This window comes from Aphelocoma coerulescens, chromosome 13 (assembly GCF_041296385.1).
Source record: "Aphelocoma coerulescens isolate FSJ_1873_10779 chromosome 13, UR_Acoe_1.0, whole genome shotgun sequence".
NCBI classification, from domain to species: Eukaryota; Metazoa; Chordata; class Aves; order Passeriformes; family Corvidae; genus Aphelocoma; species Aphelocoma coerulescens.
The window spans coordinates 12202964-12226761 of NC_091027.1; the positions used below are offsets into that span (position 1 = coordinate 12202964).

The window sequence follows — 23798 nt, forward strand, 5'->3', positions numbered from 1 at the left end:
GGTTAGCTAAGGGTTAGCAAGAACAAATGAAGAACCTTAACCTTGTTTTAGAGTACTTAATTCCTCCTATATACCTCCCCATTCATAAACCACATGACCAGAGAGGAAAAGGTGGAATTTCCCAAAAAGGGAACAGCTCCACATTCAACCCTGGAAAAAATCCTCATCTCCAAAATGTCTGGATAAAATAAAATATGAGGACAGAAAGGTAACAGAGTTGATATGGTCAGTAAGATCAATTATTAATACATAGGGATTGAGGACTGAAAACTGAGATCTCTCTCCCTACTCTCATCACATCATGAATCAGTTATACATTGCTAACAGCCACAAAATTATGTCACTAATTTGAGTTTATTTTGTTAAACTTCATTCACTTCTTTAGCTCTTGGTTCACTTGACTTCCCATCATAAAAATTAAAAGCAGAATTAAGAAGCAAAGCACTTTTCTGACTCCTAAACATCAGCTAAGAAAAACTGATGACATGAAAGATAATGGTTGCTGCTCTAAAATGAGTATTTCATAGTTTTTCGACTCCAATGTTTTCATTCTTATCTCAACTGAAAAGATTTCCACTGAGTTATTATGCAAATAAAGTGTGGAAATAAAGACAAAATTTTCTACCATAAGGACTATTTATGGAATGGAACCAGTCCACACTGATACTGAGGAGGGGATTAAGGCATGCAGCTGTAGTCTAGAGGAACCATCCATTACTAAGAGCCTGCTGGTTTTATGTCAGTCATTTCAGTTACACGTTTATTTATTTTTTTAAAACTTTAAATCCAAAGTCAATTACCGAGCTATTGAAGCTTTCTTGAACCACACTTTTTCACATAATTAAGGTTCTCTGAAATGACAGTGATTTTTAATTGCATTGCAAATACTAGTTTGGACTGTGTGCCCAAAAACAGAGGTGAAGATTTCTATCATAGTACATGCTTCTGTCTTTCCTCATTATTCTCAATCTCCAATTTAGATTTGAGAGATAAGAAGAATTTCCTGTGAAGCCCACCCAATTCCCATCAGCTCCAGCACATGCCATAAGGATGCTACACAGCTCTTAGTCCCTGAAAAAAACCCACAGATCTGAAAGCACAGATTGAGCAAAACAAGTCTGTTCTCAGTAAAAATGACAATGTCATCAGGAGTATAGATCTGGAATTATGTGACAACTCTAAAATGCCAGAAGAGTTTCGAGTGCAAGAATTTTTCTGGAGCTTGTTATATATGTTATACTGAGGTTTTAACAATACATAAGCCAAATATTTCCTTTACAGAATCATAGAATACTCTGAATTGGAAGGGACCCACAAGGATCACCAAAGTCTAACTCCTGACCCTGCACAGGACATCCCAAGAGTAACACTTTGTGCCCGAGAGTGTTGTCCAAACACTCCTTGAGCTCTGTCAGGCTTGGCGCTGTGACCACCTCCCTGGGGAGCCTGTTCAGTGCCCAGCCACCCTCTAAGGGAAGAACATTTTCCTGTTATCCAGGCTATACCTCCCCTGACAGAGCTTCATGCCATCCCCTCAGGTCCTGTCACTGGCCACATGTGCTTTCCCTCATGAAGAAGTCGCAGATTGCTTCAACCTTGTGTAGACTTTTAATGGAAATCGGCTGCAGTCTGCCAGCACATCACTTACAGCCGCACATTGCCCTGAACACCAAGCAAGCCATTAGCTGCTTACTAATTTTAGCTTGTTCTATGCATTCTCTCCTTTTTCTTTCCTTATTTTCTGTTACAAAAAGAAATGAAAATTTTTTTCAAGAGGCTTCTTTCTATTAATTCAGGAGTGAGCTGTGTTTTAGGTAAGCAGAGCACAGCTGCACTCCTGACTTATTTCCTGCATTTCTTTCTACACAGTACAATACATGCTTACAGAGACATACAAAGCTATGCCAGCTTTTTTACATCGCAGTTAACGGAGATAATCAGTTGGGGCAGAAAATATTCAAAGAAAAACATTTCTCAGCTCAGTGAAAATGCTATAGATTATAAATGTGTTAGACAGGAATAAGGCATATACGTTGTACCTTGAAAACAGAATTTGATGCTTGCTTCTGAAAATGCCTTGTCATAAATAAAATTCTACATAAAATAAGGTATTCCCCAATGTAAGGACAGCTACAGTGCACAGTCCTAAGCTAAATTTTATATTTCCAATTTTCTTATCTATGTTCCTGCACATATCCTTTCCCCATCAGAATGTAATGACTCTAAAGGCTACTTATAGTGTATGTATGTATGATTCAAGTGTCCTTAAACTCAGAATGGAATTATTTTAAAAGTGCATCTGTATTTTCTGTTTGGAGGATAACACTAAGGTAAGAGCAATGCACTTTTCAATATACTTAAAGAAGAGCAGGTAAGATTCTACGGCAGGCAACTACATTCATTTTACACATACTAATTTCAATTTTTAAAAGTACATTAACTCCAGACAATCTGCTAAAAATAACATGTTATTGTACAACTGTAGAATATTGGTAGCAAAAGAATGACATATTGGTCAAACTACTTTTACATGTCCATTATTACTCAACTGAATTCCCCATTCCCATTACCATTTTTTCATACCACCTAATATACTCACACATATAATAAAGTACTCCCAGACACATAACACATCTTTGAGGCCACTCTGACTTGCCTTCTACCAGCATGAGAATAACCCCAGGCTGCACTAAAGAAAAAGTCTATGTCACAGGATTTAAACATCTCATATTTAGAGTTTTATGAAAATATAAATAGAAGCTCTCCGCTTTGGAGAAACAGCACACAGACATCAAAGGCACATTATTCTTAATTGCAAGTGTCTCTCAAGATATGTTGCTCCCACATGACAAAGTATGTTGCAATCACATTTTTGGATCCACATTAATAACAAGATCAATAAAATTAACTTGGCCATAGAATAATGGCATGTGGAAAGCTGCTGAAGCTGAAAATTATGTTCTCCCAGCAACTTGAAAGATAAATTAAATCACTGAACAACAACAAAAAAATACGACTTTAAACTAGGCTCAACCACTGCCTATCCTTAACTTGTACCATTTAAAAGCAATAATTTAACTGTCATTTGCTGACCTAGATACTTGGTTTGTGCTCCAGATGTTCTCACATTCCCTGCTGCTGGATTTGCTTTCTTACAGGCAGTATGAATGGGTACTCCATTAAAATTCTCAAAGCACTGGATAGTCACAGTAATACAGAAATGGTTTTCACATTCTTTCATAATGCTCTTATCCTTTTTTTTTTTTTCTTGAACTGTTTTCATTCAGTAATAGAGGTTTGGAAAGTGTTCGAAACCAGTGTTTTTTGTTAAGAAAAAGGGGCTAACAGTACTTGGGGAAGCTGTTAACAGTTATGTGTTGGTAGTATTTAGTACATTGTAATCCATTCTGTGAACATCAACTGTGGAACACTCAGAGCAGCCTCTAACCAAAGGGCTACTGTCACTACTTTTTAGTTAACAAGACACGCATTACATTAGTGATTCCCTCTGTGCTACAGACAGCCAAGCACCAGGACAGAAGTTCATCATTAGCCATTTAATGTTAACTAGACTACTCATTTTATTTGCCTTTCAAGCTCCACAGGATTGAAAGTAGAAATATGCCTAAAGGAAACTGGGGTTCAGGATTTTTTTTTTTTTTTCAGAACTGAGAGGAACCCTAGAAGAGTGTCCAGATGCTCCAATAGATGAGGCACTAAAATTGTCCTTCACAGATTATTTTATCAGCCCAGAGAATTGCAGGCTGTATTCCAGCCATATTTCCTTCTCTAGGCACATACTGACATCCTACTAAAGGAGCGTTTATGAAGATGCAAAAGGAAAAGGGATAGCATTAACAGTATGCAGTTGATAAAAATGAAAAGAAACTTTGTCTACATGGAAAAGATACAAGGGTGCATTCATCAGAATGGTCATAAATGGAAAAGGCAGTATTTATCTGGAGCTGGTACTCAATGATATTTTAGAGTGGTTACTTCCAAATATATAAACATTCTAGCTCAATTATTACTGTATAGATGTCACTAGTAAGTGATGACTTTCTAAATGCAGTCACTGCAGAAACTATTTCATATCTTTTAAAATAATCAAGTCTAAGTTTCTGGAAAAAATTCATAAAGCTAAAGGTCTTATATCCCACCTGAAGACTGTTACAGCTGTCAGATTGATATCTGAATGAAAATAAGTTTTAATCAGAAAAAGGGGTGTACACAGCCAGAATGAACAGTCCCCAGAGAAAGGTGCCGGCAACAGATGCCTAAAGAAGGCATTTCCTAAGTCAAACCACCTCTACTGTAGCATCATGAGGGAATGTTTCCTGTTATTACAAACACCATAATTACCTCCAGAAAAATACTTGGGTTAAAAAACAAAAAAAACCCCACCAACAAAGTTAACAAACAAATAAAAAACCCCCAAACCAAAATGCAAACCAAAACACACCACACAAATTAAAAAAAACACCAAAAGGAAGAAAACTAAAACGTCCTCCCAATTCTTAACCATGAATCACCTTCTGCTATTGCCACACCTCAATTCAGAAAAGAGAGAGTATAGGTAAGATGGACCCAAAAATCAGAAAAAAAAAAATCACACAGAAATAAAGAACTGCACAATAACAACAGCAATGAAGCACCAACCGAAGAGATCCTCCTGAGGATTTTATGTGTCAGGCAGATGAATTCCTGGGAGAAGTGCAGCCCACAGTTTTGGTTTGCAACGTACTGAAAGCACAGCCTTTCTCAGTAGAAGAGAGGAATATTGAATAGTAACCTATAAAATCTGAGTGATAGTAACTAAAAGAATGATGCTTTTAAATGACTGCCCTCACTTGAATACCTTTGCAGGTCTGAACAATGAGAAAAATTTGATTATGATTTATCATTACAAGCAGAAATACTGGTTATTTTATTTTGCTGGTGTCCAGCTAAAAGACTATTTTTATAAAAACAGTGATTTTGGAAAACTGATACTGCTGATACGTTGGAACAATTGGCTTACCTGAGTTCCACCTGTTCACCTAAAACCTCCTCCCGTCTGCTACTCTGGTTCACCTTCAGAGAAATCATTACCCTTCTCCTACTAGACAATGCTTTAGGCTGAAAAAAAGTGAATTGAAAATCTCAGAGCAAGGTGAATAATTACTGCTCTCTCAAAATTAGGTCATAACAAAATTTTTGAAAGTGCTTCTACAGCTGGGTGCTATAAACAGGAGACAAGCACAATCACTAATATTACAAAATATCTTTGCTCACTAATAATTCTGTCTTTGCTTAAAAGGGTTTTTCCTTGTGTAATTATTTTCATTTTTGCCAAGTTTTGCTCACTTAAAAAATAAGTGACTAATATGATATTTTATTTTCTCTAGACATATTAGTGCAGATGGATTCAGGAACCAGACTGCTGTTGAGTTATATTTAGAAAACATGAGGGCAAATAGCCCAACATAGCAATTCTTTTCTGCTGGTGAAGACTTCATTTGAGACAGAAGCCACGTGGCAACTGTTCTTACCTTCATGAATAAAGATTTATGTAAATTCCAGCTGTGAATTAGCAATCAATAATTTTAGAAGAAAAAGGGGCTGAAAGACAGGAAAATTTTCTAAGGTCACTAACACACCATGTTTTAAGGTTTGCAACTGTTAAATTGAAGTCTTGTTGATAATGTAGCCATTTGTGCAAAATCCTGTGTCAGCTCTGCAAAGAGGTAATAAAGGGAACAGCACCATTGTTCCATAGCACTTAAAAATACTCAAGTAGCATTTTGGAAGCCCTGGCACAAAGGATAGTGAAGTTCCACTATCAGAGAAAAGTCTGCTCTCACATAAGCTCACAACTATCAGATGGGTAACAGTCATATTGCTAAAAGTCTAGCAAACAAGCTAATTCTGTGAAATAAGATTGGTAAAAGTTCAAAAGGATAGAGACCTTTCTGAAACCCACTTTTTTTTCCCAAGATTTTTAAAGTTTTCATCATATGTTAAGATAATGATAAGCAATGATTGTCATCATATTGATAAAAGCTAAGAGACATTATAGCTAATGCCCATTCACAATTAAAGTAATCAAAGAGATTCATTCTCTCTCCAATTCTTTCTTGTAAGTAGCTGTTAAGAGTAATTTGAAACTAAAAAAACCTCACTGCCCTCTCCCACCTTGGACAGCTTTAGAAGGTCAACCAGTAATTTAGTACAAGAGATTTGAAATTGGTGCGCTTGAAACTTGAAATTACTATACATTGGTCTAACTCAAGAGAGAGCTCCAAGGTTTAACATAGGCTCAAACTGATAAAAAAGACTTTGAGATCTTCAGACAGGAAGAATTAAAACCTTATTTCTCTACCACACAATTACTTTTTATGACAGTTCATCTAAGACTCAGGTTCTCTTAATATCAGGAGTAGTTACACATGCAGAACAGAGAAAAAAATATCTAATGCACCCCAGTAGAATTCTGCCCATGGAAATATACAACGCTAGCCATTTTACTACTGTAAGTTGTAGACTTACCTGTGTTCTAAGGTTACTGACCAGTAAGTGTTGTTTGTTTTTTTTTTTTTTTTCCAAACTCGTAGTTTTGGTTTGTTTGCTTTTATATACAGAAACAAAACCCAAGTGAGATAAAACCTGGCCTCTCTAGAGGGAGATGTTTCCATAGTGGAAAGTTTGCAAATCTGCACTACACTACCACCATCTACAAACAGTTTTCTCAGCAGCGAGCTTCAGAAAAAAAGTTTATCATAAAATACCACATTTAGTGACAGCCCCACAATGTTTCTTTTGCTTTTTGTAGAAGCTTTTAGAAACTTAAAAATTAATCTTTTGGGGAATCTTTCAAATATCATGGGAGCTGGATTGCTGGTTCCCACATGAGACAAAAATTGTGGTTAATCTCCTTCAAGCAAAAGATCTTTGTCATTTTTCCAAGGGGGTCATTACCAGGGCTTGGTGGCTGCTACTGCAAAATAAAAAGAAACTGCAGCATTTCATAACCCATACTTTGGAAGCTCTTATTGATACATAAGGAAACCCACAATACTATCAAGCAAAAGTTAAAAGCTGAAGTCAACTTCTACAAAAATTGAATTAAATCTTAAATCAAGCAATTTTTCTACTGACAATATGTAATACAGTTAATACAAATAATTTTTCTTCCATTGCTGTTCATGTATTACCAGTGAGTCCATGTGCAACTGGATTATTTTCTTTTTTTTAAGACATTTGTGACATTGGGCCAGCAAGACAAAGCTCTCACCCACAAATCAACACCTTCCCCCCTTTTTCCTAGAAGAAACTGGTTCAAGTTTTACTGACCTCCCAAGAACTTAGTTTTATCTTGCAGTTCCAAGGTTCTACATGGTGTAAATTGACTAATTTTGAAAAGTTTTGGTGCAAATGAAAACTTGCATGAGTGCTTGCCTGCAGTGGTGGCAGTGATTTGTTTCTGTATTTCTAGGAAGTGCAGGCCATCACAAAAGCAGTAAATAACATAGGTCAAAACTTCCCATGCCAATCAAATTAATGATAGCTGCTTTTTTTTCCTCAGAGAAAGATTGTTTTTCCATCTTCCCACTTAGTGTCCAGGTATACTGGAGGCCGTTTATTCAGCACAGTCGATTATTTAAAACACCAATTATACCTAGCTTTACAAATTGCTGGACTCTTCTATACTCTAAATATAATACTCTGCAGCAAGGTAAACTTTCTAAAAATAATACTAATCATATTTTAGAAAGCCTATGGAATTTGATGACTAAAATCAAAACACTTCTTAAATTCACAACTCAGGGATTGTGAATTTTAAATACATTAATTACTTCATATTTGCTACTCGTGAGTCAGCTTTGATCTGCTAAAATAACATACAAAAGGCATTCTTTCCCCTCTCAAGATTTTTATTTCTACATTATAAACAAAATGCTTTTGTTAGTATTTAAAAATGACATTAAGATGACACAGCAAAGTAGTGTGGGTGAGAATTCGTGGGAAGCTGATCAGAAGCACAACGAACTTCTTGGATGTTCAGAGAACAGCGGATCCCTCCAGGGAAATTCAGAAAAAATATTCTGAACGGAAACAATTCTGCCTATATATCACATTTTATCTTTTTCTCCTAAGGTTCTTTATCACTTGGAATATTGCTGGAAAACAGATTTTCTGTCTCCATGGTTGTCTAATCTGTTACTTACAACTCCAGACATAATCCTATTTATGACATTGCCATTGGCGACAACAGAAAACCCCCCCACATCCACCTCCAAACTGAGGTCAGGATGATCGAAAGGACACAATTCAGCAAAACACTTACAAGCCTAACCTCAAACATATGCTTATGTCTTATGGGTGTGTGTCCTCACCAAATGAGGATGTGAGGATAGAACATCCAGAACTCCCATTTCTCCCTCAGAAGGCACTCGGGTTGTCATTATTGCTGCAGTCAGAGCCACGATCTAAGGGCAGTGCCAGATAGATTAAGGCTAATGGTCAGACATTTACACACTACAACTTCACTAGTTTTGTTTGTAAACATGCTTACACTTGCTGAACCACCGATGCTCAACCATTTTACTCCATCAGCCAGAATGAAATAAGAGACCCAGGTATGTGAATGACTGGGATCTCTTACACACACATGCAAGGAGAAGAGGCAGACACAGGCACTGCAGAGTCAGGCCAAACTGGCAGAAATTAATGAACAACAAACAGGAAGAACAAGATCAAGCAGTGGAGGAACAGATCAGCTATGATCAGGAAAGCTTTGCACTCCTGCTGATGTGCAATACAAAGAAATCCATTACTGCGTTTCAGCTTATATGAATTACTCAACAAGAAAACACATATACACATTCTTTGTTTTCAAAAAGTTTAACTCAAGAGGTAATTTACGTTACATAAAATACAAAATACTTCCTTAATAAAAACAATTGGGACACTGATTAAAACAAGCAGTTTACATATCCAAAAGCAGCAATTTTGATTGAAATCTCTTATTCTCAAGCTTTACTAAATAATTGCTGCCAGCAAGAATAAAAAAACTGTTATCTTGACAGCATATTTTTGGGGGATAGGTATCTATCCTAAACTCCCATATGACATATAAAAGACCTTTGTGTTCTCAAAAAATCAGTGCAACTAAAAAATTAATCAAAATTTAATTCTATGCTTAAGACTTTGCACTATCATCTAGATTACCCAAGATGATTCTATGATTTTAAAAAGTTCATTTTTATTCATTTAACTGAAAGTAAAAAAATGATGCCAGAAAGATTTTGATGTCAAGTGATGTCTCCCATTTAACAACAGGCAAAATTTGGCCCTGGTAGGAACCACATGAACCTCCTAATGCTGCCTCAGCAATGCATCTGGTTATAACACAAACTCAAGATGAAGAGTAAAAAAAGTGTACTCTTCCTATGATGGAAATAACTGGGTTTTAAATATCCTTAAATCAAAACTGCCAGCAAGGTTTTATTGACTTTCCAGCCAATTAAAACCACAGTAAAATCCACTCACTTCAAAAGAGCACCTATTCCACAGCAACAATTTTGGAGACGATTACCCAGTCCCATTTACACTTAGTGGCTGAGACATTATAAGAGTCATCTTGTAATGCATTTCGAGTCACTCAAGTGCCCACAAATCTTGTGTGAAACTCATGCAGAAATAGCCTCCATGGAAAAATCAGCATCACATTTACATATTTTAAGGCTTCAAAACAAGGCTCACTGGGACCTGAGCAAAGGCATTCTGCAAAGCCTATGCACAGAGGCGGGTACTTTTAACAGCATTTTTGAATGCAGCCAGTTAACTAGAATTATTATAGGTTTCTCTGTAGCTGGTCACTTGTGTCACATAATAGTAGATTAATGAAAACAGTATTCACTTCCAGGCATTTACACTAACAGGAATGATTATAGTTAAGGGTCCCCTGACATTTCCATTACAAATCTATTTTTTGGGGATTTATATGTCAGCAATAATATAATTTTAGCTGAAACTTGATATGAAAGGTCTCAGCTATGCATTATTCAGTAAACATTCCCACACTTTTAAAAGGCTTCTTTCAATTAAGAAAAGAGAGTAATTTTACCTCATTTTCCTATTTAATGTGGTTGTTAAATATTTTATCTTGAGCAACCTTGCAGCATTTACTACAAGATACAAACATTATATTGTTAATTCTGTTATGGATGGACTTCCTACAACTGTTTTGCACCGCAAAACATCAGTGAAAAAGAGAAATTGGACAGTAAAACAGATTGAACAGTCATAAAAATTTTAGGAAGATTTCAGGCTGATTAAAAGGCTTCTTTGGTAATTTCTGGACTTACATGATTAGAGAAACAATGATGGAATTAGTAGCAAAATGCTCCTTTTCATTTGGAAATGACGTGCATATTTGTTTAATCCTATTTCTGTCTTCCCTGTATGTTATCTAAAGGAATAAATAATTTCATAATAAGGAATAATGAAACAGTTGCAGTCCTAAATTATTTAATTTATAAATTCAATCTACTGGACCTTCAAGCTATTTTTTTTCCACTTAAATTTTATGCCTTCTTTGGTGCACATCTTGTCAAATATGGATTAACACTGTTATTCTGACACACCTGAGGGAGCCAGCAGAGTCTACTGGGTCCTTGGGAGAGGAAAAAGATTCCACAATGCTCTACAAGTCCTTTGGAGCTGCAGGGTCTATTAACTCAAAAATACACTTATAAAAGAAACAAATAAGCATTAGACAGTGGACCATAACAATTTCTGGACTAGGGTAAAAACTGTTATGCAAATGACAACACATTAACCCTTACTGACCAAAAGGAATTAACAATATTTCACTACTTTCACTGTGGTTGCAATAATGTGCCTTCTTTTTTACAGTATACATTTTTAAAGGCCTATACAGAAAATTTTAAAAGTCTAAGCACTAATTTTACTAGTCAAGCAGAAAGGATCTCTGTTCCAATTATTAAAAAACAATTCAAACTTCTATGGAAAAAATATAAATCAATTTATAATAGAAATTAGGCTTCTGCCTAATTGCCACCATCCGTGGCAATGAATGGTTTTTAAAAAGGCCTAACTATCTTTTCCAGTACTTAATTACTATGTTTTACTAGCTGGTTCTCACTGAGAAATAGATGCCTTCAGTTCCTTGAAAGCAATAGGAACTTCTGGCTACTTCACAGCCATGTGTAATGCAAGAACTAGAATGAGAAAGACTTCTGAAATCTAAATCACAAGAGTCGCCATCCTGAGACATCCCAAATATATGAATATCCACATGCATTTCTGGAGGACCTTCTCATCTCAGTTGGGTTTAGCATGACTTTTACCTAACTCCACCTTATAACAACTTCTCTACAAGGGTTGTATCTAAAAATAAACACCACTTAGGGCATTTTGCACATTAGGGCCTTTTGCCCCATGTCAATCCAAAACAACTTTTCAAGGAAATTGTGATGACTGATCTCTGAAAAAGATTACATTCACAAGTTTCTGCTATTTTGATGATTTCATTTCCCCAGTTCAGGAAGAAATAGATGTCCTGTACTGCACTTCTATTCAGGAAGGAACTGCTCCAGCTGAGCAAGCATGTTGTTCCTACTCAAGCCCATTCCGACAGGTTGACAATATTTAAATCTCATACAAATATAGACAAAGCCAGTGTGCTTATGTCGTGTCTAACATTAACAGCAAGTCATGGCTACTGTGATTCTAAAACATTTTCAGTGACAGAGAAGGCAAAGGATGTGTTGTCAGCTTTTGTAGGTTAATTCATGACATGCAAGGTGTGTTTTCCTGGTCTTCTGACATCCGAATGCTTCCACTCCCAAGCACCATGGGCTAACAATCCATCTAGAGCGGAGGTTCACTACACCCAGGCTGCTTGGCCGCAAAGGATGCAAAACCCATGGCCACAGGAAAGAGAAATTCAAGAGCAGTAATAAAGACACCCAATTGTGAAGGAAAACTCTGGGGTTTAATACACTGTCGCAGAGTTGTTTGGTTAATAGAAATGCCTGTTCATTAAAGAAGAAAAGAAAGAAGAAACAGTCCAGAGAGGAGACAGTGGAACAAGGACTTTCCACTTCAAATAGCTGAATTTTTTGAGTAATGCATTCATTAGGATAATTTAATATACTGCTCCTGTCCAAGGCCAAGCTTTCTGTAAATTTCTTCTACTTGTTCAAAATTTTTACAGTTGAGTTTGTTTTTCAGCACAATCACAAAGAAACAGTGGTTTGTATATAGGAAAAATCAGTGGAAATACTCAGAAGCGACGTATCTACTATAACAGCACACATTTGAATTGCAAAATACATCTCTCAGAAGGGTTGCTTTCCTCCCCACTAAGTTAAATTCTTATTACTTGAAAACTAACAAATGAATCCCTCTGTCAGTATTTACAGAATAAAAATTAATAGGCTTTAGCTTTGATGGAGATATGCAAAAAGAAGCTCAAGATAGACAGAAATAGCACAGTCCCCTTGTTCTTTTAAGTCTGGGGACAGGGGAAGAGCTTACACTCTCAGTGCTTTATCTGGCCTGTGATAAACTACATTGAATATGATCTACATATTCTGTAGTCAGTTGCACACATGTCAATTTCCTGAATATTAAATGTCTTCTGATTTTGAACAGAACTTCTAGTTTTTATTGGGAATTAATTACACCCTTATTTGCAAAACTCATACAAAAATGTTATATGCAGTTGGTGTGATTCCAAGTCTTGGGAGGATCTTTGCATTGGTCAGCTAATTTCAAAGTACTTAGCCAGAGAATTTGCATGCAAAGGTTTTTGTAGGGAAAAGCTATGAAGTGAGAGAAATGCTACTTCACAACATGGCCTTCAGACAGGCAAGACTGAAACTGTAAATATGGCCCTACATCACTATTCCTCCAGGGCTTGTGCTGTCCTGGCTGTTATCTATCCACTGTACAGAGCATCTCTGTCAAGAAATGGAAGCAGGGCGGGAATCCCTGTAGAAGCATAGTTAGAGTAATCACAGTAGAGTACAAAGGCTGATTCTGCTGGGGTTTTCTTTTTGCAACCCACAACTGACAACTTTTGTCAATGCCTACAATTAATTTGTAACTATACACAGGTACAGACAGATTGCATCCACTTATAACAGCAGATTTTTCAGTTTTAACTCCAGACATTTGACTATTTCTGAAGTTATCATCTCTAAAGACAAACGATGCCATCTTCCGTGTCTTAAAAGGGGCATTACAAAAATTACCTTGTGGATGAGCACCATCCTTTGAAATGAGGGGACTGAACCTTGCTTACTTAATTCATACAACCACTAGCAGAGAACTACAGTATTAACCACCAGAAGTCTACTAGGAATCTGGACTACTTCTGGAAAAAAAGAAATATTACTATACAACACTGTACTTCAACATGATTAAATACTAAAGGTTTGTCGGAAGGCAGAGGTCGGAAGCCGCAGCGGGACGGGGAGCTCGGATCCCCGGCGGGGGGAGAAGAACAGACACCAGCCAATATGGTTGAAAACTACACTCCGATTTATTAGCAGTCTAGAGGCACTTAAATAGTATACCAGCTTGTTAGCTTCTAAGGGGCTTACTTATCAGGACATTTTTCTATTTCTACACAATCAGACTACAAAGGCTCTATTATAAACCTTGTAGAGGGTTGTATGATGTATGAGGATAAAAAAGGGAGGGAGGAATAATAAGGATTTAGTCATGATGCACTGACTTTAGAGTCACTAAGGAGCACAAATACAACCACAGCTTAAACTTGTAACGAGTTTGTAGAGTACAACATAAAAATCTTTTATATTACTACACGGCTCATCTACAAAGATTTTATGTGATTTTCAATAGAGAAGTTATGAAATAAAGCAGCCTCTAGCATGAGCTAACAAGTACACTTCATGTTCATTCCCAAGACACTGCCCATAAAATATATTAAAGATAAATTTATCTTTTCTTCTGTGACAAGAGCCAAAACACTTCAATATTTAGAGATTAAGGCTTTCTTAAACGAAAAAACAACAAAAAAAGAAGACAATAATTATTAATTCAGTAGTACAAATAACCTCCAGGGCAATCTCTTTAAATTACTAGCAACCGTCCCCTGGTCTGCAGAAGGGAGCGATCACTTTGAAAAATCACCACCACCAACCAAACAAGAAGATTTTTCTACTGATTAAATTCTTTTAATACTGTATCACACTAAAAGTGCAATCCAATTAACAAACCATTTATATTGACCTTAAAGAAAAATGAGAATTACATCATGCTTCTAGAGATATATAACAGAGATATACATAATATACGTAAATATACATAACTATCTTATAAAAGTAGTTACAAATTTGCTATATTCCTGCATATATGGGCTAGATGAATCTTTTCATGCTGTGGCTACATATAGTCTGGCAAAACCAGCATGAAAACTTCAGTCCACATGAGGAATACCATAGGAAGACTCTCTTTGGTTCTCAAGAATAAATATTTTATTTGGACATAGGAGCTTTTATTTATTTTTACATACCTTTAAGCTAAGAAAGGAAAATGCCTGAATTAGAGACATGTAGTAGACATTTAGTTCAGTTCAAAAATATCTTGTGATATTATTCCAGACAGTAACTGAAGGAAAAGGTGAAACAAGGTTTACAGTAAAAATGAATTCTCACTTCTAAGATACACATCACCTGCTCTGCATTCACAGAAGTCTCTTCTAGACACTTCAGTATGAGTCAGTAGTGTATAAGCACAATAATTTGGCAAGAGTCAAATTCAAACTGTCTGCTGAGAAATGCAGTTTTATGTGAAGAAACGTATGCATTCATGACACAGAGAAAACAATAAAACCAACTGTCTCTGGCAGCAGAAGTATTTAGTGAAGCAGCACCTTCTCAATATTCCAGTATTTCATTTTCAACATATTTTCAGCCCTTTTCTCTCCTTTTACTTTCTACAGAATATGTGCAGCAACATAAACAACTAGAAAGGATTGACAAAAGAAGATATTGCTGACAGAAACCATTTTCATGACCTTTTTCCTCACCTCTTTCTACACCAATGTATATAGGACACTTTTTCCTGTTTCCATTTTTCTCTACCAGGACCTTTCCATGAAGTTTTGGGGTTTGGAACAGCTCCACCCTATTTCCTTACCACTTAATCCCCATTTCTTTATATCACAGGCCACCTCTTTCCTTTACACACATAGAGATAATTGCTGCTGCTTGAGAGGCAGCAACACAGCTCCTGTTGTTTTCATTATCGAAACCTATTTCATAATCTAAACCCCTGTTAATGCCCCCTACCAAAAATACCTCAAGAAAAATGAGAGATTTTAAGAAAACCAGTAGTGGGTTTCCATTATCAAGAGCAACTCAAAATCAGAGGTCTACCATCAAATTACAGCTATGCCTGCACATTTTCAGACTGAGAATATTCTGATCTATGAGTCTTATACTTACTGTTTTGTGCAACTTTGGCATAACTCAAATACAGAAGTGAAATACAGTATTAAAAACCTCCAACTTTCCTTTCTAGAGTTTTGAAGCTATTAGGCTCTGCTATGTAAAACTTGGCACACACTAAGAAGTAAACCTTTCCCTGATAGATGGTAACAGCTCCTTTGTTTCTCCAACTCCCACTTGATGGAAGGATTATGCTCTCAATCAACGGTAATGGCTCCCACTAAGACAAACCAATCCATCATCTCTAACTCCACACACACTACTGACTCCATGTGCCAAAACCTGCACACTAAGCAAGCAAATACTTAGAATTAAATAAACAGTTCAGATTCCTCTCTGCAGACCCCAATGACCCACAGTGTGAATAGCTATATTTAATTACATATACAACCCATTACCTCAAAGAGCACATCTTTCCTGAGTAAAATCTGTATCTACAGAATATTGCTCTCTCTTTTCAAGACATTCTGTACTAGAATCCCAGAATAGCCACAGATGGGGGGGGGGGGGGGGGGGGGGGGGAAGAAAAAAAAAGAAAAAAAAGGAAGGAAATATTGACCTATTTAAGACCTATTTAATAGGGAATAACCCAAGACATTGAAAACTAACACATGACCAACATTGTCCATAGAAATCCTCATGTCTTCTCCAGATAGATCAAATGCACAACATGTTATGCAGAATCTTCAGGGGTGTCTAGGGAAGAAAATTTATTTCTGTACTTCTTAATGAACCTGTACCAATTTTTACAGAGCTTATGAGGGAATAGTTGGGAGAAAAAGGGAGAAGATTAGAATGGAGAATAGCCTTCATTGCTACATTTTCAAGGGGTCCACTCCAATAATTAACTGAGAGGAAAAGGCTTAGAAAAAAGAAAAAAGAAAAAAAAGAAAAAAGATCCTATTAAGTGATTAGTTTCTGAAGATATTATTTTTACAACAAATGGTTTGTATTAAAAAAAAAGGAAGCTCAGAAGAAAATTCTAGTACAGGAAGAAACACCTGGAAACTGTCTTGAGAACATTGCATTAGACTCACAGCAATACAGCTAATCTTACATAACATCATTAGCCCAGGAAAACCATTTTATTAACCTTCACAGATCTTCATCTTTATTCTCCATTGTTACCTGAATAAGGGAAACCTCAAGAAAATCTATAGTATAACTAGAAAAAAGGATACACTCAACAATATTGCAGGACCTGGTCCAGAGAGGAGAGTGGAATTAGCCATAATCATTACTGTATTGCATAAAATAACTGCTGTATATTTTCTCTTTGCAGAATATAAAGAAATTAGTCCCAATAGTCATGGCATTTGTTGATAACCACATATACTTGAAGTTCTCACTTTTCTCATGTGCATTCAGTGCATTCCCCAGAGTTGGAACAAATTATGTTCACAAGTACCAGTACTTTGAAACCATTTCTGTAAACTCAGATAAATGCTAGTTCAAGTTTCTGACTACCCAAGGTAAACAGCTTACAGTTTCAGCTCTGTTGCATAAAAAAAAATAATTGTAACTCACCTGTAAAGCCTAATACACTCTGAGTTTTTATGATGCAAGTAGTTATCACCTCTTTAAGAATTCAAAGTCAGCAATAATATTCTTGAACATCCTTAACATACTTTTACTTTCTATAATAGCCATTCTAAATTATCCTGTTCAGCAAAGCGAAAACCTCATGATTTACTTCATGACACTGGAGATAAACATTCTGCCTGCAGGGTGGCACAAATTTATACTGTAGATGCAATATATCAAGACTGAAAAAGAAATGTAATTTTAAAATAAGTTAACATTAAAATTAAAAGAAATTATATCAAGCTGAATAACTATGATTATTTAGCCTTTCTCCCAAGGCAGAAGTTTGATTCCATTAATGATGGTACATGACTCTAAGCAATTATCTGCCTTTATCTAAAGTCAGTAGTGTTTGCCATAACTACAAACAAAGCTATAGCAAAGCCACGCGTAGAAAAAATAGGTCTACAAATCCAAAAGATTCTTTCTGTGTCTCTTGTTGTCTCAGAAGGCTTTGCATTAGCTAGCATTCCATGGTATTCCTCCTGGTTTCTACTCCAAATTCTGGTGAATTTGCAAGCAAAAAAGCCAAGGCCTTGCATAGTACATATTTTGTTGTTTCCTTCTATGTTTCTCTCCTCATTCATTTCAGGTTATATTCAGGATATATTAGTACTTGCTATACAGACCATTGTAAAATCAAGTGTTACATTTTGCAATTAAGCAGATTATAATCTTGGTTTGGAATCTCTTTTGAAACTGTAAGTGAAAAAAATTATGTAACATGATTGTCTGGGTTTAAGAAATAGGTGGCTTCTTACAGTAAAATAAACCCAGAGCTTAAATGGTTTAGGCAAATTAGTAGGACAAAGTTGTCTATACATTCTCTCCTCTGAGTTCTGCAGATAGTCTGAAGAGGCTTTTTTCAGAAAGGTCAAACATTTCATTATAGAAACACAATAAACTGACTACAGAATACTAAAAATAATACTCCCTTATATAGTTAGGCTGTGTCAGATCACCGTATTCTGATACGTTACCACCTTTAATTGGAGACCAAATGTCTAGAAACCATTTAAAGAAACAAAGAAAAGATTCACAAGTATTTTTAAAATTTTTTCACAAGAACCTTCCAATTCTGAAGGGATGAGAGGATATAACACTGACCTGGTAGATCGCAGTCCCAGCAAGGAACCCTCATCATTCCCTCACTGCTCAGGGCTGTCAAAGAAATAACTCTATGTCCCTGTTTCTCCTACCCACAGCTGTCTTAATGAAAAGACAGTGGTTTAAAATACAATGCACTTTTCTTCCTCTGCACTTAAAGCTCCCGAAGGTAGAATACTAGATAACAAGTTTAGTCATACAAAGTTTGGAAGCTGCTTTCAGCCACTTAGAAATTTTCCAGAAGTAATGTTTCAGAAGGTGAATTTATTCAGGTTTCCTGCTATCTTGAAAAAGAACAGCATCAAGCTCTCTGTCACCAACACCTCCCTGTCTCACAGTAAAATCACCTGTAATGTTATCCTCAAATTAGGCCAAGGGCTTTATTTTACATTATAAAAAAACTCCTGTACATCACACAAGTCATTCAATTTGAGAACAAATGTTTGCCAATTCATTCAGTGCAACATCTCTGAGAACCCAAGCATGACACTGAGGAACTAAATATTTTAGTGGTAAAATGGTATTAAAACAACTGATAACTTTCCAGATGCTATTTTCAAATGCATGATCACAGCTACAGCAATAGCCCTAAAATCACATCCATATTTAGAAAGATGTTTACTTGAAACCCCTTCAAGAATAATGGAAAGTTTGCTTCAAACAACAAACTTCCATTCACAAATACTTGACAAAACCACATTTATTTTGCATCACTTTTGTATCATGTGCTACTATGTTTCAGTGTCTTTTGTTGTTCCTGTATAAGCCCCTACGAGTGTTAGGCCAAATTCTGTGTCCTTAACCAATTAACATGCAAATTAAGATAAAAACTTCAAAACTTGACCCCAAACATTTCCAAATAATAAAAGTGACTGTTAATAAAGTTTCTTCTAAGTCAAGAACAGCTTCTTCTAAAGTATGAATCAGACTTGTCCAATTTTCTCCAAACCTCATTAGTCTCCCAGGTGATGAAAGTGAAACACACAAAGTGTCAAGTTACTACATTCTGAACAAGTTCAGTATTTGAGCACAGTCAGTTCCAAGTATTTAGGCACGAGAAACAAACATCTTGGAAAAATTAAACTGCTAAAATCATCGACTCTTTTATCACCATACAAAATAATATCAGGCTAGAAAAAAAAGGTAAGTTTTGAACATACACCAAAGTAAAAGCCTCTTTTTTTTGTTTTTAATCGAAAGTGCACTGCTAAGAGATAACAGCAATTTCGGATTTTTTTTTTTTTTAACATGGCACAGAAGAATGACACCAGGAAAGGCACTGAACGGGGCGAAAGGCGCGGTGGCTGTACGGGGCGCGGCCGCTGCGCGGGGCGAGCGCGGCGCGGAGCGGCGGGTGCGGTGAGCGCGCGCGGACGGCAGGGGGCGCCGTTGCTCGCGGAAAGGCGGCGCGGGCGGGAGCGCCCCCGGAGCTGCCGCAGGAACGGCCCCGCGCAGCCCCGATCGGTCCCGCCGGTCCCCTGCCCCGGGATCCACCGCCGGCAAAGGGGGAACGCCGCCCCCGAGCCCCCGCCGACCCCCGAGCAGCCCCTCCCGGGCGGCTGCCCGGAGCAGGAGGCCGCGCCGGGTCCCAGCACGCCCGCGGGCACCGCTCCGCCTTGGTAGGGGCGGGAGAAGAGACAGCCACCCCCCTCCGAGAGCAACCAGCCCCAAACCCTAAATACTCACCATATTGACTTCCGAGACCATATCTATGCTGGCAATGTCTATGTTCATGCCAACAGCCACTGGGGGACCTGCAAACCGACAAGATTGTCCGCAATGTGATCTCTAAAAACTTAACTCATTCTTACCAGAGTTAGCAGGGCGAACACAGCGTACACATAAAACGACGTTTAAACATAATCAGAAAGTCAGGAGAGAAGCATAAAGCGCTTCCCACCTCTTTCTCCCCCTCCCCCCCAGTCCCCCTCAGAAGGGTCCCACCGCGCCCACGGGAGCATACACTACCCGGGCCGCCCCACGCCAGCCACGGCCGTGGAGGTGCTTTATGTAACACAACACACGTGCACCGGCGCGCCCAGTTCCGCGCTCCTCCGCGCCGGCCTCCTCGACCGCCACCCGCCACGACACGCTCAGCCCCGCGCCCCGGGGAGGGCGAGCACCGAGCCCGGGGTAGGGATGGGGGGGATAATGATGGGGGGAAAGAGCCACCCACAGCGAACACGGCCGAAATAAACAAACTAGTTCGAAGTAGGCGCAAGCAGGGGGTTAAATGACATTTTTGTATCAGTTAACAGCACATCTTGTACTCAAAAATAATAAGTGCAATCACAGGAACATAAAGCTGAAAGGAATAAACGTTGGGTGAACTTAAGAGAGATTTGCATCTCGATGAAACCAGTTAAACAAGGGTTTAATTACAGGTTAGTAAGGTATTATCACACACACACAATGAGGGACCGATTACGAATATATAAGTAACTTAAGTGATCGCATTAAGAGCATCCTGTGCTAAGAAAATTGAAAAAAAAAAAGGGCTTAACTTTGGATCAGCTAGAGGAAATGGAAACACACACACACGCCAAAGCAACAGCACCCAAAACACGTTCGAACCTCCCCCCCCCCCGCAACGCACCCGATCCAGATATGCAACCTCTCTTATTCAAAAGCAGTCAAATTACCTCCAAAATCTGGCCTCAAGCGAATATCATAGCCCTTCAGCAGTCTATCCACCGTCTCTTTTACCAGTGACATGTTACTAGGGTCATTGACACTAGAGAAAAAGGAAATAATAATACTGTATTATTTCTGATTTCTCAGCCCCTAGCTGTACATTCCTCTCAGCAGCAGTATGCACTGCAATTCAAAGTAAAGGAAAAGAGATACCTTCATCACTTACCTCTGTGCACACACCGCAGCTATTATTAAAGGGAATGACCAAATCCCAAAGTAACCCTTTTTCCGGACTCTCAGCATCCCTTTAGCTTTTGATATGATTTAGGGTTTCAGTGAAGAGGAGATCCAACTTATTCTGGCCAGTGCAGTAATTCTAATGTGAAGCGCATGCGCACGGTGTACCACAACATCAAAAGGAGCAGTGGTTGCTGCTGGAGATGGAGCAAATTTCCTTGGAAAAAAAAAAAAAAAATTAAAGGGGAAGAAGGAAATGCATTATTTTTTAAAAATAAAAGTAATCCACAGGAGGATCCAATATATTTTTGTTGTCCTTTTTGTTATTATAGAATATAAATTACAGCAAGAGGAGAAGTTTTAGGAGTTACAGGGTACAGCGGCTTTGCAACCTGGTTTAAGGGTTGGGGGGGCTGGACGGACTCGGATTAGGCACAGGAAGAATAGGTTAAAAAGGGGGATGCACTGCGTACGTATGGGGGCCGGTGGGGGGAGAGAGGGAGCAGCTTAACTTCTTAGTCCCTGGAAAGAACCGCCTGAAGCGAGGAGAGGTGCGGGCAAAGGAGCCGGCGCTGGCAACAGGGGCGGGCGGTGGGGGAGGAGGGAGATGGGCGCCTACAGTATTTCTCACGGAGGAAAAAAATATGATGACGAATAGTTTCTTGTAAGAGGGGATTAGGCTGTTTCTTTCCTTACGGTATTGCCAGGCGCTATTCCAGGAGCAGAGGCACTGGGGACTGAGGGGGTCGCCGGCTGCCACCACCGGCTCCCACGGGTCACTGGCTGGTGCCTGAGGGGCGGGAGCGGAGCCCCCGCGGCCCCGCTCCCCCCCCGGCGCATTTTCCATATATCGACCGATGTTTAACCCAGGGCTGCGAGTTCTTCAGGTAGAAACCTGGCCACGGAGTTGGGGGAGGGGGACCAAGGGGAAGAAAAACACCACCCTGAAAGGCTTTTAGTGACCATCCAGACTCGGTGTAGGTGCATAAGCCCACTTACCTTAGTGGGTAAAACACCCAAGCTCTTCAAATGCAGCACGTGATCCAGTTAATGCCTCGGAAGAAACAGAAGACGAGCGGAAAGCTGATCTGGGGATGCTTTGAATGACATTTAAATCCTGAGCAGAGAAAAAGATAGAAAGGAGAGAGAGAGAAGGGAAAAACCAAACCCCTGAAAAATAACAAACACCGGAGTTAAATTATTCCTCTCAAATCTGCTTTGTGCTCGTCGCTCCTTTTACACCCCCTCCTCCTCACGCACATACCCGCTCGGCCCCGCGGAACCGTGCTGCTTCACCGAGCGGATCTGGGCGTGCACACGTCCTCGGCCGGCCCGGGTGGCGCGGTGAAAGGATTGGGAACACTTTAGGCGTCAGTTAACACAAGAAATATTTAACTCGCTGCAGGAGAGTAGAGGAGCAGAAGAAAACCCCCACCAAAACCACCACCACCACCACCAAAAAAAAAAAACCTAACCAAAAAAACGGTGGGTGGTGGGGGAGGGACAAGGGTGAGGGTGTTGCACAGAGAGCGAGGCGGGCTGGAGAGCCGTTTGCTCTCCGGCACAGCGCGGTCCCCGGCGCGGGAATGAGGCGCACCGGAGCTGCTGCCCTACCCTGCCCCGCCGCCCCCGGGCCGGCCACCGCCTCCTGCTGCCCGGGAAAGCCGCGATTCGCCTCGCACGGCCAGGCCGGCCCCAACCCACACCCAGACGCACCCTGGCCCGGGAGCAGGAGAGCCAGGAAGGCCGCCGGACCGGGGGGATGCTCGGAGAGAAGAGGCGGCGGCGGCTCCCCGGGAAGGGCGAGGGGAGGCAGGGTTGAGGTGGGGGCGGACAGGGAGGCGGTGGGATGAAGCCTCACCTGGGGAAACGGCGGGGTGGAGAGAGGAGTGAGCTACCCCCGAGAGACGGCAGAGCTACTAAAAAAAATAAACAGCCAAACCGTGAAGCAATCGGCAGCCCCGAAAAGCAGGCAGCCATTTAATACGGACCGATAGCTACCTTGGCGGGAGCGCTCGGGAGCGGGGAGCCCCACGCCGAGCTCCGCAGTATCCACCTGCCGCTGGAGTGGGGCCAGGGCAGCCCCCACCCCCCCTTCCCACCCCTTTTCCCCCCCTTTCCCCCACCTCTCCGCCGCCCGTCCTGCCAGCGGCCACCCCGGCACTGCTCCAGCGGGGGGAACAAATCGTGCTCCTCTCCCCGCACTGTCAGTGCCTTAAACGGCCACACTGTGCCTTTGAGTACAAGTAAGTAGCTTCTCGGTTTTTTCTTCCAGAAACAAAATAGCCATCCTTTGGGGGGCTGGGGGCAATTCGTCAAGACATATTTTCACTACTTTTTCCCATTTGTAACATTGGAATTGCACAAAGTGAGAAAACACACTTTTCTCGCTGAAACAGACAAGAGTGTGTGGGTGATAAATTTCTCATTTATGTATTGAATAGAAAAAAACCAAACAAGTTAAAGAACGTTTAAGCATTTTCTAAAATCGCAACACCCACGGCCCCCACCCAATTTTTCAGCTTTTTGTTCCATAGCTGCTGTTAAAGAGCCACTCTCCCTGTTCACCAGCGGAGGTTTCTGCTCTCACACAGCCAGCCTGCTTCAGTGCCAAACCTCTTGAAATACAGTCCTGAAAGGAAGATGGTGGATATGCTGTGCAGTGAATCATTTGACTTTAGATGTATAATAGGCACTTTTTTTCCCTTTCTGCAATCATATGATAAGACCAGGAGGTCTCCAGATAAA

The 23798-nt window shown here is 39.5% G+C and overlaps 1 protein-coding gene across 6 annotated transcripts in view; it reads right to left on the reverse strand.

The window, feature by feature from the left end:
* GABRB2 (gamma-aminobutyric acid type A receptor subunit beta2) overlaps window positions 1-23099 on the reverse strand; it is a 156407-nt gene extending 133308 nt beyond the window's left edge. The window contains exons 1-5 of one of the 6 annotated variants that reach the window (XM_069028963.1): window positions 23052-23099; window positions 22050-22167; window positions 21040-21267; window positions 20822-20913; window positions 19866-19933 (exon numbers count right to left, since the gene is read on the reverse strand). In XM_069028963.1, the coding sequence (XP_068885064.1) occupies window positions 19866-19933; window positions 20822-20913; window positions 21040-21116 (237 nt within the window). In that variant the 5' untranslated portion in view covers window positions 21117-21267; window positions 22050-22167; window positions 23052-23099. Of the gene's footprint in view, window positions 1-19865; window positions 19934-20821; window positions 20914-21039; window positions 21268-22049; window positions 22268-22314; window positions 22393-22911; window positions 22952-23051 lie in introns of those variants that run through there. The other 5 variants (XM_069028962.1, XM_069028961.1, XM_069028960.1 and 2 more) reach the window with 5 other exon arrangements.
* Between the last annotated feature and the right edge of the window lie 699 nt (window positions 23100-23798).